At 49.9% G+C, this 10,768-nt stretch overlaps 1 protein-coding gene across 11 annotated transcripts in view; it reads left to right on the plus strand.

Moving 5' to 3' along the window:
- The window catches only part of MTSS1 (MTSS I-BAR domain containing 1), a 140,000-nt gene extending 129,375 nt beyond the window's left edge, over window positions 1-10,625 (plus strand). For 4 of the 11 annotated variants that reach the window (XM_032467611.1, XM_032467613.1, XM_032467610.1 and 1 more), the window contains 4 exons: window positions 3,431-3,550; window positions 5,690-5,863; window positions 6,199-6,361; window positions 7,705-10,625. In XM_032467611.1, the coding sequence (XP_032323502.1) occupies window positions 3,431-3,550; window positions 5,690-5,863; window positions 6,199-6,361; window positions 7,705-8,405 (1,158 nt within the window). In that variant the 3' untranslated portion in view covers window positions 8,406-10,625. Of the gene's footprint in view, window positions 1-3,430; window positions 3,551-4,403; window positions 4,599-5,689; window positions 5,864-6,198; window positions 6,362-7,704 lie in introns of all 11 variants that reach the window. The other 7 variants (XM_032467609.1, XM_032467607.1, XM_032467608.1 and 4 more) reach the window with 3 other exon arrangements.
- Window positions 10,626-10,768: the final 143 nt, after the last annotated feature.

Here is a 10,768-nt window from a genome sequence, read left to right on the forward strand (position 1 = left end):
GTTGAAGCTTATGATTATTATGCCGGTGATGGTTGAGTCACCGCATTGATTTGGGGAGTTTTCACACGTACGTAGACAGACTCAAAGAGGCTTGGCCACTCTCTGGCATCCCTGCCAGTGCCCGGCTGAGCATGATGCTGAATTTGATGGGCATTTGTGCAAGGTGACTGAGATTCTGTCACTGAACAGCCTCGGAGCCCTTCCTTGGCACACTTTGCTTTCTTTGATCAGTTTGTGTTGAGAATGAGAGAACATCTTCAGTGCCCATGCAGATAATTCTGTTGGCACCTTGCTTCTGGGAGACAGGTGTCTCTTTGACCACAGTTGGGTTAGATGGTGCTTGATGCCCAGCTCAATGGATCCAGCTGTAGCAGAAGACAGGAGCTGGGCAGGGCATCGAAACACCCATCACCTGTTCTCCTCTGTCCTTTTTTCGTGCCAGTGGGTCGGCCTCTAGATCAGTAAGCAGCACGACACACACTGGGAAACGTGAACATCTAAGGTGCCCCACGGTGCCATCTGCTGGGGAGTGTGGTAGCTTCCAGCCCATTGTGTACATTTTGAGGCTGGCCACAGCCTTTGGCCAAGGTCCTTGGCTTCAGAAGGTCACGTGCTTGTCTTGTTCATCCAAGTATCCAATTTGCCTAACAGTCACTGAATATCTCCTGTGTGCCCATCCTAGGAGCTCCTGCCAATGACCACGCAGAGGGTTGCCATCCCTGTCTTGTTGTGCAAACGGAGGCTCAGAGATGTAAGCAACTCACCTGAGTTGCACAGTTATGTGAGCTACAGGTTGGGGATGGTTTCTGGCAATGGGTCCAGCGCCCTTTCTGCATCACCCCAGCCACAAGGTGCCCCTGGCAGAATGTTTTGGGGATCACTCCACGTAGAGGAAGCACCTGAGGTGTTTTGGGAGCCTGGACCAGAAGGTCACTCACCTAACGTGTCTGACTTTGATGAACCCAGAGCCGCTCAGCCTGGGGCTCCCTGTGGCATTTTTCAGCCATCCCCAGGGACCGTGGCCTCTGTCTTCCTGGGATAGAGACGCTCAGAGCCAGGAGCTGCAGCTTTAAGTTCTGATATGCTTGTCCCAGCTGGGGTTCTTTGGCCAGGTCTCTAAGGTGTCACCCACCCATCCCCTGTCCACCCCCTCCTCCGTCCCCACCATGTGCAGCACTAAACAGCACCTGCATGCAGGAAGAAGAGCAGGAATCTGCAATTCCTCAAAGGCTTTTCTAATGCGCAGCGCAACTCTGTGTGTGTTTTTAATCAACTGACAAATTAACAAAGTATTGTACGTTGACATACCCTTTCTAAAAAAGAGGCCGTGTGCTTCTGCCTTGCTGTGCATGTGGATCAGTCTGAATGAAGGAGTATTTCTGCCTCCGGTAATGTTGAGGGAAGCAGAGGGCAGCTTTTTGGGATTTACTTCAGTCTGAAAGCCAGTGCCCAAGATATGCTTTACTAGCAGTTCTAGGGTAGCTTTAATAAACTCAGGGATGCTGCAAGATTTAATTGAGAATTCTATTTTTTTAAAAAGGCATTATGGCTGCTTCTAAGATAGAGAGGAAATTTAAGGAAACTACAAATCACCCAAACCAGAGGATATAATCTGGAAATAGTATGTTACCTTTATTTGGGTGGGAGGAAGGGAGCATATCCGTAAGGGGCAAGATGCCTTCATCTCTTCACTTGGGTACGTGGTGTGAATGAAGGCCACGTGGCAGGATGTGTTCCTAATTCTCCCATTTTCCTCCACTCTGCCCTTTTTTTTCCAAATTGTGCCGCATGCCCCCAGGAGTGGTGGGACCCTGTCTGTCACGAGGCTTCTGCCCTAAAGCCGTTCACTGCATCAAGGCATGGGACTCTTTAGAAGAAATGAGCAGAGGTCAAAAAAAAAAAAAAAAAAGAATCTGCAGTCATAGGGTGATTTACTGGTTCTTTTTTCAAATTGAACATAGTTGAACAGTTGGTCAGGCACTGCATTCATAGACACACGTATGCATAAGATCTCATTTAATCTTCATCTGATACATATTATTGATCCCTATTCTAAAGGGGAAAAAAACCTGAGGTTTAGAGAGATTAAGCCCATGGTTCCCTGACTGGGAAGTGACAGGAAAAAAAAAAAACTTCAGTCCAAACCTTTCAGACTTCAGATCCTGGACCAGACACCGAGTTAGGGGAGCGGCCAGGACGTCCACTGGGCGGCCTGTCCTTGCTTTGGCTCCGCGGAGCCGCATGCATCATGGCGTGCTTTCTTGGCTCCTTCCTTTTGTGGGGCGGGAAAGCTAAAAATCTGTCCTTTTATAGGAACCTTTCTTTGGTGGGTAAAAGGGATGGACAGAAACATGGATCTGGCCTCCTTAACGGTGATTACAGGAACACCTCCAGGAAAATAATAGAGAAGCTCAGACTTACACAAACGGGGTTGAGATTGTAGTTAGCAGTGAAAAAACTTAAAGCAAATTCCCAGGTGGGCCCAAAGCACTAGCCCGGGGGACCCACTTACACGGAAGAGATGGTCACTGTCACCCATCCGTTCAGCACTTTTAAGCAACTGCCATGTGCCAGGACAGGACCAGAACGTCGAGACGGAGTGGGGAACTAGCTGGCATTCTCTGCCTCAGCTGAAGGTTAGGAGACTGAGCTAGGAGCAGGTGCCCTGGCTGACATCGGGAGACTGGCAGGGACTGGAGGTTTGCTAAAATCAGCCTGAAGAGATGTTTTCCCAACCCAGACCTCCTTTCTCTAATGTCCCATGTCTCGGCAGGATGCTTCCAGGTCCCTCCCTACAATGGCCACCGGAAAGATTGCCCTAACCACGGGCCTTCACTGCCCCAGACCCCTAAATCACTCCCCAGGCAGAGAAACCTAAAAAATGTGTTTTGTGAAGATGCAGCTTTGTGGCTGAAATCCACCCCCTAGCAATCCAGGGGTTGGACGTGACGGTGGGGAAGCCCAGGAATTGGAGCCATTCTAGGCTGACAGGGAGCAGAACCCCAGCTGGGGGTCAGTCCTCCACTATCAGTAGCACCTGGGCACTGACAGATATAAAAGGCAGGGCATCCTTCAGGAGAACACAGGGAGCTCCAGCACCTCCACCAGCCTCTGCTGTGCTTGGCCATGCCACACACACTCACACGCACGCGCGCGCGTGCGCCCGCCTTCTGGGGGGCCTACAGGATGGTGCGTTGGAGCTCCGGGTTCTCACACCTCCTTTCCAGAGCATGGCAGCCTCTGTGTGGGTGCAGCTTTGGGGAAAAATAACCATAATCCTCTGCTTCTCTCATCCTTCCCTCTTCTGTGTACCTGTCTGTCTCTCCCTCTCTCTGTGCGTGCCCTTCCCCATCCTGCCCCTACTTTTTTTTTTTTTTTTTTTTTTATTACCGTTCTTTTTTGGTGGCGTATGGTCCCTCCCCTGCAGCAGAACTCGTCCAGCTCGGCCTCCTCCGAAGCCTCGGAAACCTGCCAGTCGGTGAGCGAGTGCAGCTCGCCCACCTCAGTCAGCTCAGGCTCCACCATGGGCGCCTGGGCGTCCACGGAGAAGGTGACTGGCTGGGGTCCCAGCCTCTCCCCCGTCCCCTGCCTGCTGCTCCCCATACAGCCGCAGGAACCCAGAAACTCACGGTCTCCACCAAAAGCAGCCCCTCTTGGGGACAGATGGAGGGACAGGGATGAGGGCTTTTTCCATTACGGGTACCTGGCTCCTGAGCAGTGACCTTGCAGTTGTCCAGAGGGAGAGGAAGGGGTTTGGGGAACTCAGAGGTGTGAAAGCTTCTTCCCAGAACATAGATGGTCATCCATCTCTAGTTGGTCATCCATCTCCCCCACCTTGCCCTCCCCTGCACCCCGCCTGCCATGGCCTCCTTGTCACCATGCCATTGGATGTGACATTTCACTGTGTCAGGGGCTTTGTGCTTTCCCGCCTTTTAGTTTGCAACCTCCCCCTTCTCATCCCGATTTGGAATCTGCTTCTTAACAGTGTGATGATTTTGGAAACTTGGAATGAACAGCTTCAGCTGACGCTTTTGAATTTCCAAATTTGCCTAAAGAGATGAGCAAATCACCATCACTGTGAAATTATTAGTGAAATAATCAAAACCCATTGAGAATGCTGCACATTAAGGATGCTGATTTCCAGACCCTTCTAAAACGTAGACAGAACATTTCCTCAATCGAATACTTAACTTGGTGTCAATAAACGTGCGTTCTTTGCCCCGGGGCTCTTCTCTCTCACATCGTGGGTCATCCATGAGCAGCAGAGCCCCGGTGTTTGTTTTGTTTATAAATATTCAGGTCTTCCCCATCCCTTGAATGTCAATGCCATCTTGTATCCCCCCACTCATCCTGTTATATTAATTTTTTTTCCTTTTTTCCTTCCCTTTTTTTTTTGTTTCCAGTTGTCTAACGGGTTTTCTCACTGTAGTTTATCAAGTGAGTCCCATGTGGGGCCCGTAGGGGCGAGCCTTTTCCCTCATTGCCTGCCCGCCTCCCGCCTGCTCCCTCGGGTCACCTCTGTCCACCTTCCAGACTACGCTCATTATTACACCACTGGGCCCGGCATGCTCCCGTCATCTCAGATCCCTAGCTGGAAGGTTTGTGTCTCCCTCCCTCCCCTTGCCCTCTCTCCCCCCTTCATCGCCTCTGTGCTCACTCCTCTCCTGCCCCACGGTTCTCACCCTCTCACCCCCTTCCATCCTTTCACACTCTGCCTTCTTCCCCAGAGCACCTCCTCCCTAAGGAAGTTCCCACTGGGGAGAACCAGGAACCAGCAGGCAGCTCCAAGATTGGGTTTCCACAGGGAGCTGAGATGGGAGGGGCTCCTTTTCCCTAGACTTTCCCCTGAGTCCCTTCCTGGGCCGTGGTAACAGAACCATACCCCAGAATATGTTGGGTTTATTATATCTTAAAAGTCCATGCAGACTTTATTTTTAGTCTCAAATGTTTATATTAAAACATGTTTGATTTAATACAAAAAAAATTTTTTATATCATTTCCTAGCAAGTCCAATTGATGCCGGGAGGATATTCTATTTTGAGAGGAAGGTCCCAAGTTTGAATAGGTGGCCTGCAGTTTGAGCAGGTCTTGACTTCATCCCTCACAAGTGTGGTGCGGATCCCTCAGATTCCTCAGTCTTTCTTCTGACCCAGGGGCCTTCCCCTCCTTTGTGAGGACCTCAGAGGGCACATTCTATAGTGCCTTTTGTGGTTGTTTCCCTGAGGTGAGGTTCAGCTGCAGGGAGTGACTGAGGTTCCTTTAGTGCCCCCTCCACTCAAGAGATGTCATTTGGGCCCCCAGGCGGGGCAGGGTGTCGGGTGGAGGGGGTCCTCAGACGTCAGAAGGGAGGGCTGTCCCTTCCTTCAGGGCTCTCCACTGGCTGGTGCCTTCAGACACCTCAGGCCATTGGTCAGCAGGTTGGTGGCTGTTAACTAAGAGTCTCCCACAGGCTACCTGCCCTGTTGTTGAGGGATTTCCGTCTTGGGGCAGATATGAGGAAAAGGGAGCTACCCAGGGGGCCCCCTTCTTCTAGAGTCAGGTGAGGGCACAGAAAGGCCCGCTGGCCTGTCCCAGCCTGGGCCCCCCTCGAGGGGCCTGGCTGCCTTCTGTGGGTGGGCAGCGGTCTGGAGGTTCCTGGCCTCCAGGTGGAGGCAGGGGCCTGGCGCCTGACTGCCCTTGTTCCACTCAGGACTGGGCCAAGCCAGGACCTTACGATCAGCCTCTGGTGAACACCCTTCAGCGCCGCAAAGAGAAGCGAGAGCCAGACCCCAGCGGGGGAGGCCCCGGTGCTGCGGGGGGCGCGCCTGCCGCTGCTGACGAGGCTCAGAGACCGCGGAGCATGACCGTGTCGGCCGCCACCAGGGTGACGCTCTTGTTCTCTGCAGCTGGTCGGGCCCCTCCGGGCCTGGCGGGGGCCACGTGCTGGCTGGCATCTGGAGGGACCCGAGCCCCTTACGCCCACTCCCTGCTCTGCAGCATTTAGGAGGCCCCCAGGGAAGGCCTTGTGTGGGAATCAGACTCGTAGAACTTTCTAGAGTCTGGGGAGGACCCAAGCAAGCTGACAGTCCCCAGGCCCACAGACAGTGGTGGTCACGGGAGCAGAATAGGAGTCCCATCATGTGCGGAAAGGCTTTGGGGATATTGGATGGGGGACTCACTGCCCTGGTGGCTTGTCTGTCTCTTTCCTCCCGCCTGCAGCCTGGTGAGGAGATGGAGGCCTGTGAGGAACTGGCACTGGCCCTGTCGCGGGGTCTCCAGCTTGACACCCAGAGGAGCAGCCGGGACTCGCTTCAGTGCTCCAGCGGCTACAGCACCCAGACCACCACCCCCTGCTGCTCTGAGGACACCATCCCCTCCCAAGGTAGGAGGCAGCCTGGGCTCTCCGGCCGGGCTTCCTGAGCGGCTCCAGGTGAGGAAAGGCGGTGGCCCTCCCTGCGGGGAGGAGACAGATGTGCGGAGTCCATCCGGCCATAACAGAGCATCTTGGAATGCTCTGGAGGGCTTGTCTGTAGTTACCCGTAGCTGTCATCCAAGGAGGTGGCCGGACTTTCACAACTTCGCTTGTTTTTCACCATCAGGGTACAGGGCAGTTCCCAATTTGTACACAGACAGGTGCTGTTAATGATAATGGCATCATTTGTGTTTTGGCACTTTTTGCTAAGCACTTTATTTTCCCATTTAATCTTCACAATCACTTGTGTAACAAGTATATTTATCCCTGTTTTACATACATGGAGGTGAGGTTCACTCAACTGATAAGCAGAGCTAGAGTTTGAATCTTAGGGTTCCAGCCAAATTCTCTGTGAACCTGCCTCCCTCATTCCCCTCCCCAACACGCACGCACGCACGCACTCCAGCAAGATGGCAGTCCGACCACCTGGAAAGATCTGTGAGAGTTGGCCAAGCCTGTTGGCAGTCCGTCAGTCCAAGACAGTGGGTCTCAATGGAGGGCAGTTTGGCTTCCCAGGGTACATCTGGCCACATCTGGAGACATTTTTAGGTGTCACAACTGGAGGGGATGCTACTGGCATCTAGCAGATGGCCGGGATCTGCTGCACAGCACAGCCCGCACCCCTCCAGCACAGACTTCCCTGGTCCAGATATCAGCAGTGCTGTGTTCAGAGACAGGCTCTAACATGTTTAGTCCATGCTTTCCCCTCCCACGTGACCCCATTTTCTGAGAGGAACTGAGCACACCTCACTGATGGAACCTGTCTTTGTGCCTTGTTTGGGGGGATGCGTTGCCAGTAGCTCCGTTGTTTTTCTAGCCCTCGTCTAACAAGGCGATCGTGAGGGAGGCAGTAGGTCAGTGATGGTTCTGAGATTTGTTTCTCGTGCCGTATTTCAGGTGGGAGGGTTTGTAGACGTTATTTCCTCTTTCCGCCTCTTTTACTCCTCCTGGAGACGCTCGGAGGTGTCCTGGCAGTTTTGCGTTCACTGCTCAGCAGTATCTGAGTGCGGGCCTGCTCTGCCCAGCACTGCTCTGGGTGCTCAGGGTTCCCTCGGTGAACAAGACAACGACCCCGTCAGGGACTTCATAGATGGTGAGGGTACCTAAGGATGGCCCAGGTATCCCAGGGAGGCTTGGGGTGAGACGGCAGTGAAGTACCTGGCCTCTCTCTGGCGCCTTTTGTCCTCCCAACACAAAAGAATCAAAAAGCACAGCCTCTGCCTTGGCGATTTCTGATCAAATCCTATAATCAGTTTCAGATTACGATTATTTCTCTGTAAGTGGTGACCAGGAGGCAGATCAGCAGGAGTTTGACAAATCCTCCACCATTCCGAGAAACAGTGACATCAGCCAGTCCTACCGACGGATGTTCCAAGCCAAGCGCCCAGCCTCAACTGCTGGCCTCCCCACCACCCTCGGACCTGCTATGGTCACCCCAGGGGTTGCAACCATCCGACGGACCCCTTCCACCAAGCCTTCTGTGCGCCGGGGGACCATTGGAGCCGGTCCCATCCCCATCAAGACCCCTGTGATCCCTGTCAAGACCCCGACCGTCCCAGACCTCCCTGGGGTGTTGCCAGCCCCTCCAGATGGGCCCGAGGAGCGGGGTGAGCACAGCCCCGAGTCGCCATCTGTGGGTGAGGGCCCCCAGGGTGTCACCAGCATGCCCTCCTCCATGTGGAGTGGCCAAGCCTCCGTCAACCCTCCTCTTCCAGGCCCAAAGCCAAGCATCCCCGAGGAGCACAGACAGGCGATTCCAGAAAGCGAGGCCGAAGACCAGGAAAGGGATCCCCCAAGTGCCACTGCCTCTCCAGGCCAGATCCCAGAGAGTGACCCTGCAGACCTGAGCCCGAGGGATGCTCCGCAAGGAGAAGACATGCTGAACGCCATCCGAAGGGGCGTGAAACTGAAGAAGACCACGACAAACGACCGCTCAGCCCCGCGCCTCTCTTAGGCTCACCAGAAATGCTGCCAGTGGGGAATGAACTGTTTAATTAATAAAACCTAATTTGTCTTGATCCATTCCAATCTATAATCAAACAAAAGATTTTGTAGGCAACTCAGAATATAGCTCTTTTGAAAGTACTCAACACCTTTAGATAAGAATTAAAAGCAACATATGTAACTGACATAACCTTGATCTTTTAATTTGTAAATATTGACAGTTTTCTTTCTGCACATTTTAATCTTAGTTTCCCTTTTGATTTTTCTGAAGGTGCCAAATTCCATTTAACTTTTTTACAAGTCTTTGTAAAATTTTAAATGCATAAAGGGGGGAGGTCGGGGCAAGGGAACCACGAAGTAGTTAATTTCAGAAAAAAAGGATAACTATAAACTTAGCTTTTTCTTTTCTTTTTTTTTTTTTTCCTGCAAGCTTTTGTAGATGCGTTGTAGTAGTCTGGCTTAGAAGCAAATTCAAGTTATTTTAATGTACAAACAAAATGGATACAGGGGTAAAAATCCTCATTCAAATCTACTATGTTCTGGATGAGAAAAGCAGGAATCAGTTGATGAGCAATATTCGGAGTGAAGTAAATCTGGAAACGGTAGACTGTGTTGGGATTGGGGGGAGGGTCGTGGGAGGGGCACACTGTCAACATAGCCGATCCTGTTACATTTAAGAGTAGCCTCGTAGGTTGAATTTCTAGTAGCTTCATGGTAAATGCATCCGAATAAGCCATACTGGATTGCAGTGTTTGTTTCTGTAGGGTGTTTAAGGACTTCCTTCCTCCCACGATTCCTCTTGACTGCACACAGCACCCACCTCCAGTCCCGTGCATGCTGCTGCCACCGGTAGACATAGAATCCCCCACTTCAGTTACTCGTCTGTTATACCCACTTTCATGGAATCCAGATACATCCAAAAGGGTAAGGCAGTTTTAAAAATGTGAAAACATTTAAAATGATAGCAGGGAATTCTTAGACATAGCAAATGCCTTTTACGTAACTGTGCCCAGCAGGCTGGGCACGTTGAAAAGCCCAAATATTTTGAAAAAACTCAAGCGGATTTAACAAGGGTAACCAGCTGGGAGTCTAGCAACTTGCCAATGTGTTTACCAATCTGGGGGCTTGTTTTTCTTACCTTCTTTTAAATAAATGGCAGTTAACTGGCTTCATTTTAAACATCAAAGAGAGGAGGATTTACTTGTCACTGGGAATCTGACCACTATACTGTCCCTTTTTTTGTATCCTAGGTAATGTTTTCTGGAATGGATTTATGTCTTTTCTTTAAGTGAAAGTTAAATTTGTTATAACACCCATCCCCTAAAGCCAACAGAGATTTGTAGATTTAAAGGGATCATGTACGGGGAATGTGGTGGTGTTTTTAAAAAAGATAGCCAGCTCCTTAGGAGTCAGGTGAGTTGAAATTGCTCATTTGAGACTGAACCTCTCAAGGAGTAGGTGGGTCCCACAAATCCTGCACATCTCTGTTGGTTCTTATTCAATTACATAATCTTATGCTTTAATACATAACTGCATTGGATGTGAAAGAAACGTACCTGTATAGTCATTGTTCTATATATTAACATTTAACACTGCTGTGATTGCTCAAGAACATTTTATGTTATGGCTTTAAAGCAAAGGCATGGTTATTAGAAACTATTTAAGCTTTTTTCTTTGAAAAACAAGCTCCTTTTACAGAATATAAGCAACAGTAGTGCCTGTGGTTTAGCCCACCAATCTTGATGACTAAAAGTAGCTGATGCATTGTGCATATGATGCTTGAGATGGTTTTTGCAGAAGCAGAAATCACTGCAAGGTAATTACAATAGATAAAAGTGGTATTTTAAACCTTTGAAATAAATGGATGTAACTGTACCCTTGGTACAGCTTTTCACTTGTTTAGTTTTTAAACGTTAGTATAATCTGAATAAATTTAATATAAAAAGTTGCCAAATTCAATGTAGAAAGAATGTGACAAAACACCTTGGGTAGTTCTGTTTGTGTTTTTGCATATTGTAAAAGCAGTGTCACAGCTAAAAATAAAGAAATTGTTTCTAAAGGTAAATTGTTGTGGTTTAGTTGCTAGTTTGTACTGAGAGTTGACCTCTCCCTGTGCAGTTTTTTGTTCTAAACTTGTATAAATAACAGTTGTGTAACGTGTCTCCCTTCTATCTTGTAACAGTTGCTTCAGCCTACATTATAAATAAAGAACCACTAGAAAAAAAAAAAAGCCCTGCATTTCAAGTCTTATTAAAATTCAGGTGGAGGTCTTGGTCAAATGTTGGAAGATGTACCGAAACTCAGATTGAGCTAAGAAAACTAACAAAACATGGTTTTTGTGATGGTTATGCACCCTAAGAACATTAGTTGCCT

Source organism: Camelus ferus, chromosome 25, assembly GCF_009834535.1.
Source record: "Camelus ferus isolate YT-003-E chromosome 25, BCGSAC_Cfer_1.0, whole genome shotgun sequence".
NCBI lineage: Eukaryota > Metazoa > Chordata > Mammalia > Artiodactyla > Camelidae > Camelus > Camelus ferus.